Raw genomic sequence first — 24,056 nt, forward strand, 5'->3', positions numbered from 1 at the left:
CTTTTTACCAGAATTGTCTGTGTTTTTGGCTGATACTATGCCTAAATATGACCGGGTCCTTATTGTTGGAGATTGTAATATTCATGTGTGTTGCCCTGAAAACCCTTTGGCGTGAGACTTTTTAAACCTCATTGATTCTTTTAATCTTGTGCAGTTTGTACTTGGGCCTACACATGAACGTGGTCACACACTTGATCTTGTTTTATCTTATGGTTTGCCTGTTCTTAACCTAGTGGTCTGTTTTTTTCTCTGATCATATGCCTGTACTTTTTGAAGCTGCTGTCTGCTGTCAGACAGTTAAACCTTGCGCTGCTGCTCGCAGATGTCAAGTTATTAACCCCTCCACTACTGCTCAGTTCTCAGTTTTCAGCCAAATCTGCGTCATTGCGGCTCCATTAAAAACTAGGTAGCAGAAAGCCAAATCAGAGCCTTGGCTGAATGAAGCTACCCGCATTGCCACACAGGATTGTCAAAGAGCTGAACAAAAGTGGAAAAAGGACAAATTGCAAATGTCTTTTCAAATATTGAGGGATTGCTGGCGTTATTACCAATCCACAGTTAAAGAGGCTAAAAGAAAATAATTCTCTGACATTGTTCTTCTAAACTGTTGTAAACCTCCTGTGTTGTTTAAAGTTATTAACTCTGCTTTAAATGCACCACAGAATGTCATTGAGGCCTCTCGTTGAGGCCTCTGCTGCTGTGTGTAATTCAATTCAAGAACCAACCACAGTTTATCCACAAAAATAAATAAAATCAAAAATAAATAAAATAATGGGACTTTGCAGGATTGGCTATGGATAACAATGCATAACTGGATTATATATTAATTATACATTCATTTCAGACAATTTTATTTCAGACTGTTTCAGTGATAATTCAATAATTTACAATGTTTGGAAAATTATGATACCCAAAGCACCACCCAACTATATTAACTTAAATTAATGCCAACTGCTGAAAATGCGTAGGATTAGTTAATCTCAGAATTCACAAAAGTGCGGAATAACTGTCCCTCCTCTCAACAAAAATAACATCCCCCCCAAAAAAATTTGTCTGGCCTGATAGTTATAAGGAACCAAATAAAGATGATAAAACATAGCGCAGTGGGAAGAGATTGTTTCTCATTTATGGATACATACAGCCAGATAGTATAAGCTTTTCTCATCCTTTCTCCTATATCGGAGGAGCAGGCAAGGCCCACAAGATCTGTCTGAAAAGAGAGGAGGGCGCAATCATTCTATTCTACGCATGGTCGTGCAGCTCTCAATGTCGTGTTTGTATCACACATATGCCTCATCACTGTGTCCTGACTCCACCGCCGACCTTGCTCAACCACAACAATTTTATCTTATCTCTTAACATATCTTCTTCCTGGAAATTGGACCCAAATAACTATAGGCCTATATAATAGAATACATATCTGAAAGATTAATACATTTCCAAATATATCAGTACCTATACATTTAATTAAAATTCACCATTGAAATGGTGAATCAGGTGTCAGCAAATCATTATTTTGTAAGTCCAAGTAAGTCCCAAGTCTGTGTTAAGCAAGTCTCAAGTCATTTAATTCAAGTCAAATCAAGTCTGAAGTCTTATAAACTAGTATTAGCGCCACTTTCATCTGTGGTCTGCTGTGCACAAGAATTTTACAACATTACAAAGAGAATAATCCTGCCAAGTCAAACACCCCGCACCTCAGGTCAAGTGTCAAGCCAGTGATTGCCAAGTCTAAGTCAAGTCTAAGTCACTTCTGATTTTTGAAGTCATGAAAATTGAGTAAACTCAAGTCCAAGTCACGTGACTCACCTCTGTTGATGATATTGTCTACAATTCAGGTTTAAATATTTTGGAGGTACATTTAAATCTCAAAGAGGATTTCAACAGATTACATAAATGGTTTCTTGCTAATGATTAGCTTTTAAATCAAACAAAGTCCTATATCAGTTTGTTTGATGTCAGAGATGTCAGAGAATACGCTCCATAGTGAATAATTTAAGTGATGGGACAATGTCGGAAAGTGTTAATTGTTTGAAATATCTTCGTTTGAGAATAAATTCTTTATTATATTTTTGCAAAGCATATGGATTACATCAGGATAGCAATTAACTATAAGCTTTACTTAAACAATAGATATCTAAGAATTATTTTACTATATCCATCTAAAAGACCTTGGTGATATAACTGTTTGTTCCTATCCTAGACTATGGTGACATCATCTATCAAAACACAAGCAAGACATTACTTTGCAAATTAGATGTAATTTATAACAATCTTTGCAGACTCATTCTTGCATGACAAGAATACTGTAAGAGTATTAGCATAAGTACAATGTATGAATCACTAAATGGGCTGACACACCCGAACAGAAGAGAACTACATTGGAACAAATCTATTTTAAATGCACCAACTAACATTTCCCAGTATACAAGACTCACACTACACCTTTAAACAATAGCAATATTTACAAATTCTAAGAGTACTTCTTGAGGTTGGAGTCAAATCATTTAAATTTAAGGCCCCAACTGACTGGAATAGTTTGCCATTACAAGGCAGGGCATTAAAGTACATTTAAAAAAGGCTGTTTTATTTTGTTTGTATAACATATAATTTCAAAAATTAACAAATAGAAATACATTATATGCTATATAGATTTTTATATATGAAATAAAAAAATTGTGTTTATTGCTATTTTTTCAAGTGTAGGTTCTGATCTACATACGTAAAATTAACAGGTCTGTTATCGTAGATGTTTGATGAAGTAGAGGTAGTCTCATTGGTGAAAGATGTCCTGTCATCACCAATTATCTTGTTTGAGTTGTAGTAGTAGAGGAAAAGAAAAAATCCTGGAGGACGATGTATTATCAGTAGTGGAATAACTTTAGACAAACTAGGGGTTTCGGTCAGTCATTTAGCACAACACACACTGAGCATGTACTCTCATACAGTCCACACCTGAACAAATTCTATAATCCTGCCTTTTAGGTGATTGCTCTTCGCTTACCTTTCCGCTTGGTTAAAGCGACAGCGCCTCCAAGAGGCTCGGCTAAGCGGATGTCCCACAGTTCAGAATTCTGTTTCCATTCAAGGTCCCACAGTCATGAATGTCCCTTCCCAAAGCCACGAATACACATGAAAAAGGAACAGCACACAAGAGGGTGGACAGTTGGCCAGTATTTCTGCACGCGGCTTGTTTTTGTTTTCCATTGCTGCATGTAGTCCCAATAACTTCAACCACGTTATTAACCACAGGGCTTCCCACTGAATTATGGACCATAACATACTTGATTCTGGACGAACCAGGACTGAGAAGGCTCTCCACATCCACCTGTCACTTCCGGCTCGGAATTAACGGTCACGACACAACTGGCAGACCGAGCCAGCTAACAGAGATCCTGAAGTGCAGCAGCAATATCGGCCCTAAGGCAAATTACAGCACACACTAGACCAGTGGGCTGAAGCTTATGACCTGGGCCAAAATAACCAGGTTCCATTTTCAAAAAAGCATTGGTCTGTGGGGCACGATGTGCAACCTACTGGACAGTGGACGATCTAGGAGTACAAATCACATTTTGGTGCTATTTTGCATATACAGCTACGGAAAACATTATGAGACCACTGTACATTTTCCTTTCGAAAAGGAAGGTTTTGAGTGACGAACAGAAGGGTTAAAATTAACGCTTCTGTTCCTCACTGAAAACTTTACTTTTCAACATTTTTGGAAAGGAAAGAAACAGGTGCAGTGGCCTCTTCATTTTTTCCGGAGCTGTATATATTTTTTTTTAACCATGAGAATTATAACTACACTAGCCTCTGCCTCATCCTGACATGATGACACTGCTCTCCCTCTCAACCAAACCACCTTTTGTCCAATTGTAATATTATCCGGGATAGCACAGGGATAGTTAGGCCAAATTATTCTCTCAGCAAAAGAAACAGCTGGTAGTTCCAGGACCACAAAAGGAGCAGGGGCGTTACATCCTCTTTCATCCATGCCCCCAATCAGTATCAGCGTGTCAGCATGAAAACTGTGAGATGTAGACTTTGAGTTTCCAGTCATCCCCTTCGGTCTCTCCCTATCAAACCTTTTCAAAGGTGGTTGAAAAAACCTGGCACCAATAAGTTGCCTTTCTGGATGTTTGACTGATGGTGGCAGAGTCAAGAGGACAGGTGGCACTTCACACTCCGTACTCCTTCCTCAAGTTTAGTCACTGGGTTCCAGTGCAAACCGACTTAGTCTCAGCCAGTTCCGTGCCTGGCTCTTGAGCTAGACTCATTAGGCAAACACATTAGGCAGACTCATTAGGCAACCAAGCACAGGGTGGATTGTAGAGTGTGTTCAGGTGTGGAACTGATAACAATACATTCTGCACCTACGGTTTTCCTTGACCATGTGACTGATGAGGAACGATCTCCCGGGTTTATCCTCATCAGGTGACATGGTTACGGGAAAAGTTCTGACCCGCTGATACAGGACCAACCACACACTAAAGCACCGTCGTTACTGAGCAATGCCTACCTTGGAATGAGTTGAGGATACTGAAGATGTAATAGGATGGTATGGTCAGGGGTCCAAAGCTGAAGAAGGCAAAGCCCCAGGTTATGCCCAGCAGGAAGAGGAGTCCCACGATGGTCAGGGTGTTGTTAGACGCTGAGTCCTGCCGGCCTACAGAGGCCTTGGTCTTCGTCATCATGAAGATGTGTCTCATCACAATGATGAATATGGTCATAGTACAGACAAACACACAAGCGTAGTAGCCAATGTTGACTCCGTAAACAATGTTAACATCATTGATCCAGCACCTGAAAAGTAGCGGGACAATGTACTGGGTTTTACCGGTCGATGATGGGATATCTGATTATCATATAAAGACAATTTCAAAAGTCATATTTCCACTCACATGTTCACTGGGTTCCCATCGTTGGTGTTTATGGATATTAGTTTGTATTTACTCAGTCCCAGAAGGACGATGACCACTACAGCTGGAAGGACTAGGGAGAAGCACAATTTACACAGGGTTGAAGACAAATGCCGGACCCTATTTGTAGTATTTGTACAATCAGAGTTAATCAATTGTGTACAATTAGGAGAATCCAGTACGCCAAAACATTATGGTGTTCTCACCCCATCCCTCAATGTAGATTTTTATCATACAATGTTTGGTATCAGCGTTGGGTTTTTTCAGTTGCAGGAACAAGTGGATTGCTTCAATGAGGAACCAGGTGAACGTGGACAACATGGAATAGTGCATTACCGCCGCTACGATCACACATGGAACATAGCTCCCTAGGTTTGCAATGGTCTGGTTGATCAGAAAGGTCAGATTCAGGATGAACAAAGCCACAAAGAGGTTGATAAGGATTTTCGTGGCTTGGCTAGATTTGGTATGGCTGTGAAGTCAGAGAAGAACATTATCAGCTATTTCAGTGTCAGTTAGCTTGTCATGGCCAGACTGCTATATAGCTCAACTGATCAACAACATCATATTGTAAATGTTCCACTGAAATACAAAACAAATACCTCATTGCACAGTGCATGAAGAGAGCCACTCCCAGGAAGAACATGGACAATCCACAGCCAATGTAGGAAATGTAGGTAAGAGACGTTACATCTGAGGAGCTGATGTTTTTCGGTGCAGGTGACTGTGTGACCACAATAAGAGCAAGGAAACACGTAAAGGCTTATAAATAACACAAAAAGGGACACAGAAAAGTGAACTTAAAATAGGAGATGATGTAGAGGACATCTCACCAATAGAATTGCAAAAAATGATAAATGAGTACACTGGCAGGTTATGCTGTTCTCGCCCTCCACTGTTTGACAGCCATCTATGGTCCAATTGGGTAGATTCCCTGAAAGAAAACAATATTCCAAAGGCTTTCTGTTGGAAGTTGATGAAAGTTTGTTTTGTAAATTAAAATGAAAAAATACAAAAAAGTGAAATACCTTTTCCATTCCAAGAATTACAATATGCATTAAATCCCTCCTGTGTAAAAAAAACATTTGTGCATAACTCTTCTTAAAAGCATACTGTTCCATAGATGACCCAGTAATGTAATGCAATGTCTCATTCACCTTGTTGACATTCTCATACTGAATTAGAATGGGGTCTGTGAGATTAGCTATGGGAACTCCCATCTCGATTCCAAATACCTCACCATTTAGAACATTGCTCTTCTTTTCATCCTAGGAAGAGTGTTGAAAGGATTAAAAAAAGTCCCCAACAATTAATCAATTGTAAGATGATTACCTATTATTACCTATAACTGTATAATACAATATTATGCTAAAATTATACTATTACTATTCTGTTCAAAGCATAGATCTGAGATATTGACCATCAGTGATCACATCAAGATAGAATACAACTACACTATACCCTTAAAATACACTATAAATGTACACAAACACACTACAAATACACTATATCCAACTTAACATAAGACTTTAAATAATATGCCGTGTATATTATACAACATAACATAAGACTTTAAATAATATGCCGTGTATATTATACAACATAACATAAGACTTTGGGTAATATGCTGTGTATATTATACATGACATAAAACCTTAGGTAATACGCCATGTATATTATATAACGTAACATTAGACTTTGGGAAATACGCTGTGTATATTATACAACATAACATAAGACTCTGGGTAATACGCCGTGTATATTATACATCATGATATAAAACTTTGGGTAATATGCTGTGTATATTATACATCATGATATAAAACTTTGGGTAATATGCTGTGTATATTATACAACATGACATGAAACCTTAGATAATACACCATACATATTATACAACATAAGAGTCTTCATGGCTGGGATACCCCCGCAGCCACAGCAAAGCAGGGGGTCCCAGACCCCAAGAGCACCGCACAACATAGAAAAAAAAGGCCTATCTAAACAAATGCAAAAAGCAAAACACTTTGAGGGTGAGAAAACTCTGCTCGTTGAAAGCCCCTGAGTTTCGACTGCCACGTAAAGGAATCCCGTGAATCAGAACCTTTTCCACTTTTAATGAGACCTATAATGTGAACAATTCAATTGAAAAACAAACTGAAATGTTCGAGTTCAGATGATCACCGCGGCTGCTAAGGTCTAAAGATTATGTCTTGCTTGATGTATATTGGAGTGGAATGAACAGTGATGTATGAAGTCTGGTTCTGTTAGTTCCTCTGGCTTCATAAATATAATCCGAGGAAATAAGCATTGTTGGAACACCTTCTAGCAATCTCTACACACTATTTGTTGTGAGTCCCGTCCCGTCCCCCCGTCCCCCAGCTCAGCGGTGCAGGAATGTACACTCCCTTACAGTTGACCTCCTTTACGGAGCCCTTCCTGTACTGCCTCTTCACCCACGACTGCGTTCCTGTACATAGTTCCAACACCATCGTTGAGTTCGCAGATGACAACACATTGGAAGGCCTGATCAGTGACAATGATGAGTAAGTTGCTCCGTAGCTGACCAGAAGGCTCTGCAACAGGTGATGAAAACATCCCCAGCACATCACTGGTGCCCAGCTTCCTTCCAGCCATCGTAGACCTCCAGTGCAAGTGGTGTCTGCGCAGGGAGTGTGGGATCATCAGGGACACTTCACATCCATCCCACAAACTATTTGCCCCCCAACCATCAGGCAGGTAGTTCTGGACTCTTCATTCCTGCACCAGCAGGGTTAGGAACAATCTCTTTCTATCTCCTGTAATTCTGTGACCCATCACTAATCATACCCCCCTAACTCTTAGGGACCTTGTTGCACGACTCCCTTTGTACTACTCTGACACTACTGCCTTGCAAAGTCTGATATTGGAAGTTTTCAGTTGTTACAGGTACGTGTCTAACTCGGGAACCTCATTGCTGCTATACTGGCATTTCAGTTGCGCATGGATCTTGCACATTAAATTTGCCTCTTTGAACATTTAGAATTGCCATCGTACTTGCATTTTTACAGTTGTTACATGTACAATGACAATAAAGTTGAATGTAATCTAATAGGCCTCCCTGACTTGTGCCTTTCTCGCCCAGATACCTGTTCTACACAGTTGTACCATATTCTCTCAATTTCTTAACATTGGACTTCACTGTGTTTTTATAACCTAAACCCTGGTTGGTGATTTTGAAGAACCTTATTCTGGATTTGCTTAGAATTTTCCTTCATGTTGTGACTTTTGTTAGGATGTACAGTTAAGTCTGGAATTAATTGGACACTGACACAAGTCTTTGTAATTTTGTCTGTTTACCAAAATATATTCAAGTTACAGTTAATTAATGAATATGGGCTTAAAGTGTTGTCTCTCAGCTTTAATTTAAGGGTATACAATTTGGAAGAATTACAGCTCTTTAATATGTAGCGCCCTCTTTTTCAAGGGACCAAAAGTAATTGGACAACTGACTCAAAGGTGTGGGCTATTCCTTCATTATTTCTTCATCAATTAAGCAGGTAAAACGTCTGGAGTTGATTCCAGGTGTGGCATTCACATTTGGAAGTTGTTGTTGTGAACCCCCAACATTTGCTCAAAGAAGCTCTTAATGCAAGTGAAACAGGCCATCCTTAGGCTGCAAAACAAAATCCATCAGAGAGATAGCAGGAACATTAGGAGTGACCAAATCAACAGTTTGGTACATTCTGAGAAAGAAATTATGCACTGGTAAGCTCTGCAACACAAAATGGCCTGGACATCCATGGAAGAGAAAAGTGGTTGATGATCGTAGGATCTTTTCAATGGTAAAGGACAACCCCTTGACAACATCCAGCCAAGTGAAGAACACTCTCCAGGAGGTAGGCTTATCATTGTCCAACCCAACCATAAAGAGTAGACTTCACGAGGGCAAATACAAAGGTGCAAACAATTCATAAGCCTCAAGAATCGAAAAGGCCAGATTACAATTTGCCAAAAAACATCTAAAAATGCCAAACGAGTTCTGGAACAGCATTCTTTGTACAGATGAAATTAAGATCAACTGGAGAAGGCTCATCATCTGAAGCATACCACATCATCTGTAAAACACGGTGGAGGCAGTGTGATAGAATGGCCATGCATGGCTTCCAATGGCACTGAGTCACTTGTGTTTATGATGATGTGACAGAAGACAGAAGCAGCCGGATGAATTCTGAAGTGTATAGGGATATATTGTCTGCTCAGATTCAGCTAAATTAAGCAAAGTTTAGTGGATGGCGCATCACTTTACAGATGGACACTTGACCCAAAACATACAGCAAAAGCAATTCAGGAGTTTTTAAAAGGCAAACAAGTGGAATATTCTGCAATGGCTGAGTCAATCATCTGATCTCAACTCGATCGAGCATGCATTTCACTTGCTGAAGACAGAACCTAAGGCAGAAAGATCCATGAACAAACAACAACTGAAGACAGCTGCAGTAAAGGCCTGGGAAAGCATCACAAAGACAGAAACACAGTGTTTGGTGATGTCCATGTGTTCCAGACTTCAAGCCGTCATTGCCTGCAAAGGATTCTCAACAAAGTAGTAGAAATGAACATTTTATTTATGATTGTGTTAATTTGCCCAATTACATTTGAGTCCCTGAAGTAAGGGGACTGTGTATGAAAATGGTTGCAATTCCTAAATGTTTCATACAATATTTTTGTTCAACCCCTTGCTCAAGTCTTCATTTGCATCTCGGTTGCTTATTTTCAAATCCATTGCGGTGTGGCGTACATAGTCAAAATTATGAAAATTGTGTCAGTGTCCAAATATTTCCGGACAACTGTATACAAACCAACTGTGGGACCTCCAAGAAACAGGTGTATTCAACCTCAAATCATGTAAAACACCTTTACTGAACACTGGTGGACCCATTCAACTAATTCTGGGACGTCTAAAGACACTTGGTTACACCACAGGTGTAACATTCAGGTGTAGTAGCAAAGGGGTTAATAATCATGCCATCAATTATTTTCTGTTTTATCTTTTGTAAATAATTTAGAATAATTTACAGATTTTATTTCCATTTTCACATTATGGACTTTTTTTGTTGTTGAAAACTCTAAATTGTTATAGCAGCATAAAATGTTGAAAGCTCCAAGTGTACTATATTATACTTTATTGATATCCCAGCACTGAGTGATAGAACTATACAAAGAAATATCTAACAGAAAATTGACGCATTGCACAGGTAAAGGGCAACCACCAAAAGAGCAACTTGAATAAAGTTTTATCAAAATGACAGATAGAGACATTTAGCCCCAAGACCTTCACTTGTTAAAAGTACATTTTAGCCAAAGTAATGTTCCTGTTTACCTGGGACATTGAAGGGAAGACAAGAACTCCAACAAAAGTGCCATTCTTCTGAACTGCCTGGTCAGAGGACTCTTTCGGCATAGTCACAGATCGATTGAAATTTGTAGTCAGAGCACCCTGGTTTGCAACAATCTAAAATGAGAACAATCTTTATCAGAGTACATATCTTCACATTTCATTCAACAAAAAAAACATCATAATAAGCTAACTAAACAATATGCCTGTAATATGCAAGTCATTGTACTTACACTCAACCCATTAGTTGAAGAAAGGCCAAAGCTGAGGTTCTTGGTGTTTCCTTTATCCAGTTTACTAATGATTCCTTTAACATCACCCAAAGAAACGGCTGCACTACTGGCGTTTCCCATCAGATTAAGCAGGGAGGATAAATTTTTCATAGCAACACTGAGAACATTGAAAGGGAATTTAAGTTTGCCATGGTGTAGACCTAGCTTTGATCAACCTATATCGTATCCTCTAAATCAGTGGTTCCCAACCACGGGTACTAGGACATCTTGGTATACTTGGCTTATCAACAAGTGGTACTTGAGTACATTCATTAAACCACAGGCTTACTTGTAAAATTAATATGAGGCGGAACTTCAGGGGTACTTAAGGGAAAGCCAAATTCTGTTGGTGGTGCAGTAACAGAAAAAGGTTGGGAACCATGGTTATTACTACCACTATTAAACAACATCTGTTCCTCTAGAAGATCATGTATGTTGTCAGTGGCAATACTATTGTATTGCGGTATTATTAGTTATGCTACTTAAAGTGTAAATACTTACGATGCCGATGCAGCATTTATCATCCCATTTGAAATTTGCAGATGGGAACTCGGTAAAGATATGTTTACATCTGGCATCCTCACAGGGTTGACACATGTCCAACATAATGCTTGGTTTGGATCGATAACAAATCTATCTGTGGTATCTTACAATCAATCAAAAGAGAAAACCGTGAATACCACTCAGACCACATTTGAATGCTCAGTAAGGAACCACAAAACAGTATAGGATTCTACTTTTTTATTGACAATATATCAATATTTGGCATGCACTGTACCTTTGCAATTTACTTGATTATAGGGTGAACCTACTCCACATGTGGTTTCATTCATATTGGAACAGCCTTTAAGATAATTAAAAAAGCACAGTTAAATGTTACTCAAATGACAATAGTAGCCACAATATATAATGGTATGCAGTTAGTTCTCTCCTGATTACAACTATAGTTCCTAGAAATGTCAGTACATTCTAAAAACATTTGTAAACTTAGAAAATGTAGTAAAATTTGTATTGGCCTAGGAACAATTCAAATATGACTTACTCTTTCAGCAAAATCTCTATCTTACACCACTTTCCTGTCCAATAAATTATAAAATGGCTGAAATAATAATATTATTCTAAATTATTGTAACTCTAGTTTTTTATTCAGTAGGATAAGACCTTGAAATGCACAATTCATACTGAAGCACATAGCACTATGCTGTAATGTTTTACTCAGTAAGGTTATTCATGTAAATGTAGATGTATTACTTTTTATATTTGTAAGTTTATTGTTTTGTTTGGTATAGACTAAAATAGTCATAATCCCCATTAAACCTTAAGGCACAACTGGAAATGTGTCTCTTTCAGTTCTTAAACAATTCATTTCTTTTATGGGGAATTTTTAGATCCACTTCAAAAGAGGTCTGTGTTTGCCATTTCCATAATCAAGTAAATATCTGTAGGACAAGTAGATTTTTATCAATACTGGCTAAATATAAGCAAATCAATTTTGATTAGAGCTAACTGAAGCAAACACATTGACAAATGTCACCGTATCCTGATGTGATTTACATAAGTTATCAAATGACTTTGAGCCACTTCTATAGATAATGCTATGAAATGCCATACTTAAACACTGTATTTACAAATGGCTTTTTAAATAAAATTATGTATTTAATAATACAATGGCTTAATTAGCTAATTAGACAACTTTCTTGCTCTGATACATAATTATATTATGCAGTCTAATTGGTGGTAACTATCTGGATGAGTGTCTGTATGTTAGTGCAGAAAATATCAAGACAAAGCAATGTACAGCTGGCTGCAGCATCTACCCTGTTGCTTTAGCACCCCTGATGTGATTCTGGAAGTCATTTTTTAATTTGTATTCTCCAAAAAGCCCTGGGTTTGAAGCCCCAGAAACCCTGGCCTAACGATGCCAATTGCAGTGACTATCTGCATTTATGTTTGTTTTAGCATTTCTATTGCCATTAACTAGATTGTGGACTAAATAATTGCCTGAACTTTGTTACATACTTGCTAAATTGTTATCCTCAACCACAACCGTAAAATCTAAATCCTGTTTGCCTATACCCAAAAGCAAGAAATATTAGGTGAAACTAGTGTCTGGATTAGCCAATCAGCGGCAAAACACCCCCAACACACACACACACACAAACACACTAGCATTGGTCGACAGATCCCTTGTGATCATGGAAAGCAAAATGATACTATGAAATGGACCATGAAACTATGTAAAGGCCTATGATTTTTGGAAAGACAATTTATTATGAAATACCATACCATTATTTAAAAAAGGCACTTTGTAACGATTTCATAATGATATGACACTTAAATTAATATATTCACTAATTTATTATTTAAGTATTTCTATTTTTATTTCACTTTGGTTCTACATTGACCACTGTATTGCAATCAAGCACAGCTTTGTTTGATATAGATTATACAGAGTTAAACCAGTAGAGGCCACTATACAACAGCTATCGAAAGCCAACCATGAAACAGCAACCAAAAGAACAGTTGTCCAAACTTTCTCAAACCCAGGTGCCAATCTGTGGATGAATGGAAATTCCCATTGCAATGCATGTTATCTTTTCTACACTCAGTTATGTTTGATGTGTTATTACTGATTTGTTAAGGTAGTTGAAATCATAGAAGCATTTTTGCTACACTGTATTTGAATTAGAGTCCTAATTCACATCTGAAGATGTTCTATAGAGAGTAATACTATCAACAAATATTGAAAACTATAAATTGATAAGCAACTCCTTGCTAAGTTTAAGGTTAGGTTTAGAAATATATATAGGGTAAGGGTTAAGTTTAGGGTAAAGGTTAAAGTTAGGGTAAGATTTATGGTCCGTAGATAGTAGGTTACAATTTTGATGAAAGTAAGTTGAGCATCTACAGACACACATTTACTTTCAAAGTAGAGTGTTATCAAAATTGTTAAAGAAAATGTATTACAAATTGATGGTCAGTATTTATTTATGCAAGCAGTCTTCTCCCCATAGGAAGAAGGTCATACTTTGCCATTCCCTGGCACAAATGGGCACGAAAGCTTTGAGAAACTGCAGTAGCACATTCTTCAATAGTAGCAGTCGCATGGTTACTTAAACATTTCTAACTAACTAATTAACTCATACTATTTATGCCAACAACATGCAAAAAAATTATAACATCAACTATACCTGTGGAACAACCTGTTGGTGGATAATATGTTGCCTTTTGCCTTGGAAAACACAATTTGACATCTTGCTTGTGATTTATATCAGTTTTGTTCAGAGTAATCAGGCTTGAATTGGTCTTTTTCCTCAACGTGATGTTGAATTGTAGATTACATTTTTCTGAAAATACGTACAGCATTAAAACAAAGTATTCTGAAAATGGATTTGAATGAAGATCTACATCAAGTTTTATATAAAGTGAGACAACCTGAAGTTGTTCTGTTCTCTCCAACAGATAAAATGCATACGTTTTCCATGTCATACTGTGATGCACAGCTCCCTATAGAAATAAAAAAAAGGTTTATCACCTGAGTAAAACTTAGGAATATTTCAACTCTCTACTAAAAGTTATTTATCATACTGTACCTGTACAGTTAGTCTGAGATTGACAAACTTTTCCATTTCGAATGACTCCTGAATAGGTGTCATTGTCCACTATCAGTACTGCATCACCTGGACAGAAAATGGCGGTAAATACACCAAAAAGATCTGACTGAAATTGGTTACAAAGAAATATACATTATATATAGTTCACATTCATTGTTAAAATGCACAAACATTTTTTTTGCTATCCCAGTCAGTTGAGCTAGTTGATAATACATTTAGAAAGAGAAACACTTTTTCACTGAGCACAGAATATTTACACAATGTACTAATGTATACTTCAGAGGGATTTCAAGTGTTAGACAACACATAGAGACATAACACACAAAATCTACTGTCTCTAGTATTTGACTCTGAATCTAATTTGTAAGAGGTTGTGATCAATTTCATACGAATGAACCCCCACATTGAGCCTACAGCACTGGCATTACAAATACTGTACCATAGTCATACCATCTGAGCTACAGTGGAGTGTTGTTCTGGGAAGGTCAAACTGCATTTATTATATTGTAACTGTGATTTAAACATTTTGTTAATCATAGTAAAACACAGACAAACAGCAAGGATGACATCTCAATATCCAGAAATTTCCAAAAAGCTCAAATGAAGATTAAATTCTTCCAACAGAAACAACATGCATTTATTCCGCTCTATGGGAAATGTATCCTGTTAACAGCACACTGTTATTATTTAATTTCATTGTATGTAGCTTATGGTCTTAGGGAAAATGAACAGAACATAGATACAGAGCATGTGGCCATGTCTAACTGATTATTGGTTCTATTGACTGGCTGAGGAACAGAACATTAGATTTGATTATGATTGGCAAGCATTTTCTACCGATGGCCCGGAAAAACTGAAAATTATATCAGCGATTCTATTACCCACAGCATTTTAGACTAGAGAATCAGCCGGCGATCGCACACTGTTTACCAGGGGGCAGAGCCTCCGTCGTAGCCGCAAATCTGGGGTTGTTGCTGGCGAAGACTACAACTGGCAAAGATATTGTTATTCACGTTGCCATCAACGACTTTAGGATGTAAGGAAGTTACGAATTCAGAACATAGCATAAGCGTGTCAAGTAGCTAGAAAGATGTTTTGGCATCGAGTAATTATTTCTGGCCTCCTTTCAGCTAGGGGTAGTGACGAGCTCTACAGCAGACATGTGCAACTCGATCGCTAGCTGACAACGGAGTTCTGCCCGTCACAGCAGGTAGTTTGTAATTGTCCCAGAAATAGGGCAGAGCCTGGTATGCTGAAGAGCGACGGATTCCATTCTAGCTGGAGTGGTTCTCTCCTTTTATCTAGGAACAGTTATCCAGCCTGCTAGTATAGTGGAGTCCGTCGATAGCATAGCCAGAGCAGTTAGCATAGTTCTGCCTATTGAGATTGTGATCGTTCCAGTCCGTTATTGTACTGGTTACGTAACTATCTGACGTTGCAGCAACCGGAAAAGTGAAGTTCCTATTTTGGTTGTCATTTGGTCACCTGTACGTCATGACAATGGTCATTTCTGACCTTTGGCAGGTTTGCAGTATTTGGTTATGCAATGCTTATTTTTGCACTAGCAAAATCAATTTGGTCTAGGTACAGCTACTGTAGCTAGCCAACCTGCTACCTACTACTCCTGGTCCTCTGCAGCATCAACCATGTCCCATTAACATGGTGGTTTCATTTAAAAAAAAATAAGACTGAGTTAACTCAGTTTGTTTTTTGCCTAATATTCCTACATTCCACAATGTTCCTATTAATTTTTCAAGTACATGCCAATATAATCTGCTCTTTTTAAAGCACAAACCACATAGTCAACCCTACTAGATATTTTGTTCATGTAGTCATTTCCCAGCAAACAATACGGCATACTGACAAGGTAACTTACATTTGGAACCAGTTAGATAATGATCTTACATAAATACAACCTGAAATGCAATTTATTTTAAGTAACCCATTTGTAATTTGTGAAACAATATTTTGTACCAGGTATTTTAACATGCCATAACAATTCTTTGTACTTAAGAAATATTATATTCATACCTACAGCTAGAATAGGTACAGTTAATTTCTGTCCAGTCAACATATCTCCCATGACACTCCTCTCAAACTTGTGTTTATCCACTCCAACTGTCCCATGCCCTCTGAAAGGTGCACAACACAATTCAACAGGGCTCTAAATAGACTTCAGTTTTACAGTGAGCATGTGAGGTATTATGTATACATTTATTCGATCAACCCCTTTCCAGATATAATTATGTCAATGCTGTCCAGGTATTTTATCCTAACAAAGTACATGTCATAATATAGAAGAGCCCCAAAAACAATATAACATTTACAAACAATCAAGAAAATGTATGTAATTAAAAACTCATTTTATTGATCCCCCACCTCACACTCTCCCAAGTTGGTCAACGGTACAGAAATCAGAACTGTGTGGGACTTCAAAACAAACAGGAAGGATAAAGTAGGAAATCCCATCTAGTTCACTACAATTAAATTGCAGGTCTTCAATGGCAATAACCAGGCTAAACAATTACTCTTTCCACTAATAGAGTTATTTCCTTCTCGAATCACTGAAATTGAAATCCAACTATCAACTGATCACATAAGAGATATTATCAAACTGGCCATTTTTACAAATAATTAAAATACAAGAACATAAGCCAATATTAATGCCTTACTCTTCATTGGGTTCTTCTAATGGTGAGAAATTGTGAAAAATCATGAGTTATTTTTTTAACTATAAACTGATCAAACAAGAAGAAATATTATCCAACCGTCAAAATACAATAACACAAGCAAAAATAGAAGCTTTACTCTTCCTCATTGTCAGAAATGAGTACGAGTGGTCATTAATTCTATCTTCACTTTGTTGTTGGGACCAAGAACTGCACCGGATCATGGACAATGAAAACAAGTTCAAAAAGAGAATAAAAGTGTCCACAATCTGATTCAGTCATTTAATAATAATTTTATTATATCACTTTTACATTTTTGTCAAATGTCTTGTTGAATCATGCTTTGTGTGAACTAAGTAAATATATTTACATTTGAGTACTTATGAGGTGACTCAATGGTTAAACAGCTCTGGAAAAGAGATCACTCCTAATTTTCCTTAAATCAACATCTCTACATGTATGGCAGCCATTCCATTCCAGTGTCTGTTAAATTCCAACACAGGCACACCCTATTTTACCTAATGAGTTACTGATTAGGTGATTGCTTGAACAAATTTTTTATGAATCACATATTGGTAACCTAATGACTAGAGAAAGTGGAATATTACTTGATATTAAAGAACACACAAGCCAATTATATCAATAAGCTATAAATACATTTTGCTTACCCTAAAGCTGCATAAATAAAACATTAACAAGCGCATTGCACAAGACTCTAGTTACAGCTTTGTTCTATTGATCATCTGTGTTTACAATCACTTCACAGTTGCTTGCTCTGTGGTTATTCTTACAGTCAGGGAAAGCTGCAATGATAAATAAGAATGCATATTAAGGATGTCAACGTTTGTTAAATTATGACTACAAAATTATGTACTTCCTCGAATCTGCTTAGCAGATTTTCCGTGTCAAAATGATCTTGCGCAGGAAATTAATATTTTAATGTTCCACTTGGTAGCCTAGTGCACATACAGCAATAAAGTAAACAACGGAGATACTTATTAACACGATGATTACCGCGTGCTTAGTCACGCCTTGAAATCTCAACTTAGACTTCAGTATTAATTTCTGTACCAGCAAGTGAAACACTTCTTGCACTGAGCTCAGCCTGGCTGGATAAAAAAACAACCAATCAATCAAGCTAGCTAGAGTAGTAGTTGACTTACAGTACTGTAGCTTGCTAACGCTAGTTGGCTTGCTCTACAGCACAGGTGTCAAACCGGTTCCACAAAGGGCCGAGTGTCTGCAGGTTTTTGGTTTTTCCTATAAATTGGTTCCTAGTTCATACCTACACAACCAGGTGAGGGTAGAAACTAACCAATCAGTGACCTAATTAACCAATCAAGTACAAGGAGAGAGCAAAAACCTGCAGACACTCGGCCCTCCGTGGAACCGGTTTGACACCTCTGCTCTACAGAGTTAATGTTATTCGATGATTACTACCAAATTGATTTAAGCTAATTTGTCAGATAGATAAGATAGCGATCTGCTTTGTAAAGAAGTTAAATAAGCTTACCTGAGATTCATTGTCCAGAAATGATGACACGGTGATCCAGAATTAATGTCGGCTTAACGAGCTAAGCAGATATTTGATAAGTAGTCGTACAGTAGTGTTACTATAGCTGCAGTAGCTAGTTAGCCCGGTACGTTACTGTAACAGAAAACTTGCTCTACCTGCAGTTGCTAGCAAGGTATAATGTGTAGGCTATACAACCAAATAAGAACATTTCTAAATTTGCTAGATTAGAAAGACCGAAAGTACCTTGCTGTAGTTTGAAAGGTTAACATAAACGGATGTGCGAACACAGTTAATTGGTTTATGCCTTCCATCTGGTATTGAGAGAGATTAAGTTACACGGCATTTGAATTGAGCAATTGCGTGTATTGGAGTATTATTGTTTCTTCAGCTGAACTCAGAAATATTTGGAATATGGTTTCCGATGTAGTGGCAATGACATCGTAAGCAAAGTACGTTGTAGCAACGAAAATAGGAGTTTATCTTTTCCAGTTGTAGTTACATAAGATCGTTACCAAACGGGTACATATACGTTTTTACATTGTCAGTACGTCATTTAATTACGTTTCTGCGTTGTCCTGAGCAGGTGAGGAAGATGTGGTCATGCAATTGCCTTCGGACAACGTTGCCACGAGTTAGATCCCTTGCTTCAAAATCAATTGCAGTAAATTAATTAATTACTGATCATAAACTGGATGTTATTGGCCTGTGTGAAACATGTCTAAAGCCTGATTAATTTACTTCCCTAAATGAGGCCTCTCCTGGCTACACTAGTGATCATATCCCCAGTGCATCCTGAAAAGGGGGGAGGAGTGTTGCTAGTATGTTGCTAATATTTATGACACTAAATATACATTTACTCTTAAACAGATCACTGGTTTTCAATCATTTGAAGATTTACTAATGAAAGCAAACCAGGCTGATAAATTGCTTTTCATAGCTACTATTTACAGGCCCGCAGGCCATACACAATGTTCCTCAATGAGTTTCCAGAATTATTGTCTAACCTTGTAATCATGCCAGATACGATTCTTATTTTTGGCGAAGTGTTACCCTTTATTCATCTCAATTTGATTAATTAACAGTGACATAGGATGGGTAATGGGAAGCTTGTATAGACGTTTAATCAAGAGAGATTGTGATAATATTTACCAGGTGAGCTGACTGTACTGTAGGCTACATTCTGACAAAATCACCTCAGTTTAAAGCTTTAATGCTCGTTTTATATAAGAACATTCATTGACTAGCACACTACAGTTCATGTAACATCCACCTAGTTACAATGTAACTACTAGCTGTTACACAGCATTTACCTAATTAAAATGATGTGCACCTTGAGGGATACTTGGTTGTAACTAATGTGTACTTGCACATTAAATTACTCAGTCTGACAACTTGACACTCTTTTAAAAGCTTTTTGAGCGAAATCAAGGTGGGGGAATTAACACAATAGTACACTCAACATAGCAGAGATTTGGACTCAAGTCACATTACTTGGACCCGGGTATGACTCAAGTCACGTGTTTTGCGACTTGACTTTGTAAAAAGAGAAAACACTTGCAACTAGACTTTGACTTAAAGCATCCTCTGTTTGAGACTTTGTTTGTACTTCAGCTGTATGACTCGAGAGACCTGTTTAGATTTCCCAAATTCTTCCCAGCATCCTCTCTCACCTCATTCTGTTTGTGCTGCCTGCAGTCACAGACCCAGTGTTCAGTGTTCTCAACACACATCCAGTGGGTGGGGAGGGGGGATAACACCACAACACTCTACTCTAACATGGCATCTGACAGACCACCGTTCTTAAATAGCCTAGTGGTTAGAAACACAGTCTGACACACAATAGACCGGGTATTGACTCTGGCCACGGACAAATCAAATTAGGATTAGTTGAGGATAAGCTAAAACTTCACTGGCTACAAACTTCAGCAGCTACATACACTCACCTAAAGGATTTTTAGGAACACCTGTTCAATTTCTCATTAATGCAATTATCTAATCAACCAATCACATGGCAGTTGCTTCAATGCATTTAGGGGTGTGGTCCTGGTCATGACAATCTCCTGAACTCCAAACTGAATGTCAGAATGGGAAAGAAAGGTTATTTAAGCAATTTTGAGCGTAGCATGGTTGTTGGTGCCAGACGGGCCGGTCTGAGTATTTCACAATCTGCTCAGTTACTGGGATTTTCACGCACTAACATTTCTAGGGTTTACAAAGAATGGTGTGAAAAGGGAAAAACATCCAGTATGCGGCAGTCCTGTGGGCGAAAATGCCTTGTTGATACTAGAGGTCAGAGGAGAATGGGCCGACTGATTCAAGCTGATAGAAGAGCAACTTTGACTGAAATAACCACTCGTTACAACCGAGGTATGCAGCAAAGCATTTGTGAAGCCACAACACGCACAACCTTGAGGCGGATGGGCTACAACAGCAGAAGAACCCACCGGGTACCACTCATCTCCACTACAAATAGGGAAAAAACGCTACAATATGCACGAGCTCCCCAAAATTGGACAGTTGAAGACTGGAAGAATGTTGCCTGGTCTGATGAGTCTCGATTTCTGTTGAGACATTCAGATGGTAGAGTCAGGATTTGGCGTAAACAGAATGAGAACATGGATCCATCATGCCTTGTTACCACTGTGCAGGCTGGTGGTGGTGGTGTAATGGTGTGGGGGATGTTTTCTTGGCACACTTTAGGCCCCTTAATGCCAATTGGGCATCGTTTAAATGCCACGGCCTACCTGATCATTGTTTCTGACCATGTCCATTCCTTTATGACCGCCATGTACCCATCTTCTGATGGCTACTTCCAGCAGGATTATGCACCATGTCACAAAGCTCGAATCATTTCAAATTGGTTTCTTGAACATGACAATGAATTCACTGTACTGAAATGGCCCCCACAGTCACCAGATCTCAACCCAATAGAGCATCTTTGGGTTGTGGTGGAATGGGAGCTTCGTGCCCTGGATGTGCATCCCACAAATCTCCATCAACTGCAAGATGCTATCCTATCAATATGGGCCAACATTTCTGAAGAATGCTTTCAGCACCTTGTTGAATCAATGCCATGTATAATTAAGGCAGTTCTGAAGGCGAAAAGGGGTCAAACACAATATTAGTATGGTGTTCCTAATAATCCTTTAGGTGAGTGTATAGGGAGCCAAAAGTAATTGTGAATTTGTATTATACTGTCATAATGGCTACTACGCATTTTCTCTTAAAATGCCCATCCGTTGCAGTCGTGTTAGATGAGGTACATTTATCACATTTGTGTTTGTTTGTATATATGCACTATCCAGGCATCATGTAGGAGTGTAGGTGTGTAAAGAGATTGCGAGGGAGGATTGATAAATGTTGTCTTAGTGCAGACCTTCATGTCTCTGTATGTGCGTTCTGTTGCCACTTGTAGGACAGACAGGCTAACACGGCTGTGAAGGTCCTTGAGCAGCTCAACATGTATCTGCTTATTCAGAAAGAAGGACCTCAACTTCCACCAGAGGACATTGGTGTAGTCATCAAAGATGTGGAGATAGTGAATGAACTGATTGCAGTGCTTTGTGCAATACTTCTAAAATATGCATTTGACTTCAGATACCTAAAGACGATCCGTTGAACTTTTAAAAGTGTTACAGAGAATACAAATTCTTGATCTTGACCAACACTTGGTTTTGTAGTATAAAGGGTTGGGAAGGGGTTATTCTTCACTTTGGTTTTGTAGCATAAAGGGTTGGGAAGGGGTTATTCTTAGCTTTGGTTCTCACATAAATAATTTGGTAGTTTTAAAATCTAATCTTTATTTTCCTCTTCCTGACGGTGTTAGCAAAATCTGTCAAGGTACAGAAATAATGTGAAACTGACAGTATAACTGACTATAGGAAAAAAATAGTTTAAAGTAACCCTCAAGATACAGTTCATTTTAACTTGGTAAATCCTGTGTAACAACTAGAAATTGCATTGTACCTAGGTGGGTGTTATGCACTATGTGGTGTAATATTGTTTTAATACTCTTAATCTAAAATGAGTTTCAAAAACCATTAAAATGAAGGCAGGGATTTCAGAATGAGTAATTTACTGTGTAAGTACGCATACCTAGGTTGTTACTGTAAATAAGAATGCATTCTCAATAAACTCACCAGGTAAAATAAAATATAAAACATTTTCACTCCTGATTATCTTATGTACTAGCTTCCTTCATCCGGAGTAACAGCTAGTACTTGAGTTGTACTGACCTACCATTCACCAATTTAATTAAACCAAACCAATTCAAACCAGATGGTACACTTTATTTTGGGGGGAAGTACTGGCAGCAATGTTGACCTGGGCTATTTTCAACTATTTATAATCAGGCTATTAAGACTGGCCTATCGTCTCTCACACACCTGGTGCATCCATACGGGATCATATTATTCACTGATGTTAAGAAATCAATTAAAAAAAACTTAATTTAGTGGATATCGGTCTGTTTGGAAAAAGCATGGTAACAAGCGTTTATTGTTACAAGTGTAATTAAATAGTGCAATTACTACCAGTTACATGATGTAATTACACTTCTAACAAGGGGCTGTTTCACTTAGTTGGTCCTTGGTATAGTGTTATTACACTGTAACAAGGACCCTTTAAAATGGACCTTTACCGTGCTGCAGTAAACTGGTGAAATTCCACATTAATTAGCTTAAACTGTTAGTCCTACAACCATCTGAAAGTGAGAAACTGCCAAAAACTAGTTTATATCAAAGGTGTGCCATTGATTTAACGGAAAATGAGCTGTTATTGGCAGAGGATAAAACAAATTCTGCCTATTTATCTCCCCTCACTGCACTTACACAAGAACTCTTACATAAAAGACCACTATCACAATTTAAGAGTGTTTTTTCCCCCAATTATTTCCTCTGTGGAATTGTTTTTCAGAAAACAGGAAAACCAAACTACAATGGGATGTTAAGGTCTTGGAGTGAATCTTTACAACTGAACACAGAGCTATTTAAATTGTATTCACAAATTCAGCTTAATCTGTAAAAGTAGATAAAGACTCACATGTAATGCATTTACAGCTACTGCGAGAAAACAGAATGGCTGTGGTCAGACAAAATCCCAAAAGTTTCCCTTCCATTGATACTGTAGCTTAATCTGTGAAGCCAAGAAAACATATTGTTAGTCAGTCGAATATAGAAATATTTTCCTCTCAAAATATGTTTTGATTGAGTTGTCCTCTCTGGTAAAAAGTGTTATTACAATTATCAGCAAAGTGGTATTACAAAAATAATGAAACAAAGAGTAAGGATTTTTACCCATCAGATGAGCATGGCAGACTGCTGATAGCTTCCTCACCTCCTGTTACAGTTAGCTTTAAGTCACAAATAGCATACTGTTGCAATTATGACCCTGTAGATTTACATTGCAAATGAGACATATAAAGATACTCTGCACAGTCATTCGATGTTAATTCCTAGGTTCTGACCTATTTTTCCCAGCCACTGTTTTTCAACATCTTTCCACTTGTTTTTTTGGGGTTAAGCCTGTATATCTGTAAAAACATTAAATGTTATATTTGATGCATTCACTGAACATTATTCAGTAGGAGATGTGTTGCCCTGCGTGAGGCAAATGGTGGTCACACCAGATACTGACTGGTTTTCGGAACCAGGTATTAAGTGAAAAATATTTAGTGTTCCAAAATAATGCACTGTTA

General features: G+C 37.9%; 1 protein-coding gene across 2 annotated transcripts; it reads right to left on the reverse strand.

Moving 5' to 3' along the window:
* Positions 1–2,657: 2,657 nt before the first annotated feature.
* On the reverse strand, positions 2,658–23,701 carry LOC105015663 (adhesion G-protein coupled receptor G2). Of its 2 annotated transcripts, XM_010878965.3 has the most exons (17): positions 23,656–23,701; positions 23,402–23,494; positions 14,156–14,242; positions 13,998–14,069; positions 13,754–13,909; positions 11,341–11,406; positions 11,064–11,208; positions 10,524–10,680; positions 10,276–10,407; positions 6,077–6,187; positions 5,948–5,987; positions 5,753–5,853; positions 5,522–5,643; positions 5,126–5,391; positions 4,902–4,992; positions 4,520–4,803; positions 2,658–2,846 (listed from the first exon to the last, which is right to left on the reverse strand). In XM_010878965.3, exons 2-17 carry the CDS (start codon positions 23,475–23,477, stop codon positions 2,689–2,691), a joined length of 2,064 nt encoding a protein of 687 aa, XP_010877267.2. In that variant the 5' UTR covers positions 23,478–23,494; positions 23,656–23,701; the 3' UTR covers positions 2,658–2,688. The 2 variants fall into 2 exon arrangements, with proteins under 2 accessions (XP_010877267.2, XP_034153152.1); XM_034297261.1 differs by lacking the exons at positions 23,402–23,494; positions 23,656–23,701 and adding an exon at positions 17,605–17,666 and having other exon boundaries at positions 2,659–2,846.
* Between the last annotated feature and the right edge of the window lie 355 nt (positions 23,702–24,056).

Source organism: Esox lucius, chromosome 15 (assembly GCF_011004845.1).
Source record: "Esox lucius isolate fEsoLuc1 chromosome 15, fEsoLuc1.pri, whole genome shotgun sequence".
Classification (NCBI taxonomy): domain Eukaryota; kingdom Metazoa; phylum Chordata; class Actinopteri; order Esociformes; family Esocidae; genus Esox; species Esox lucius.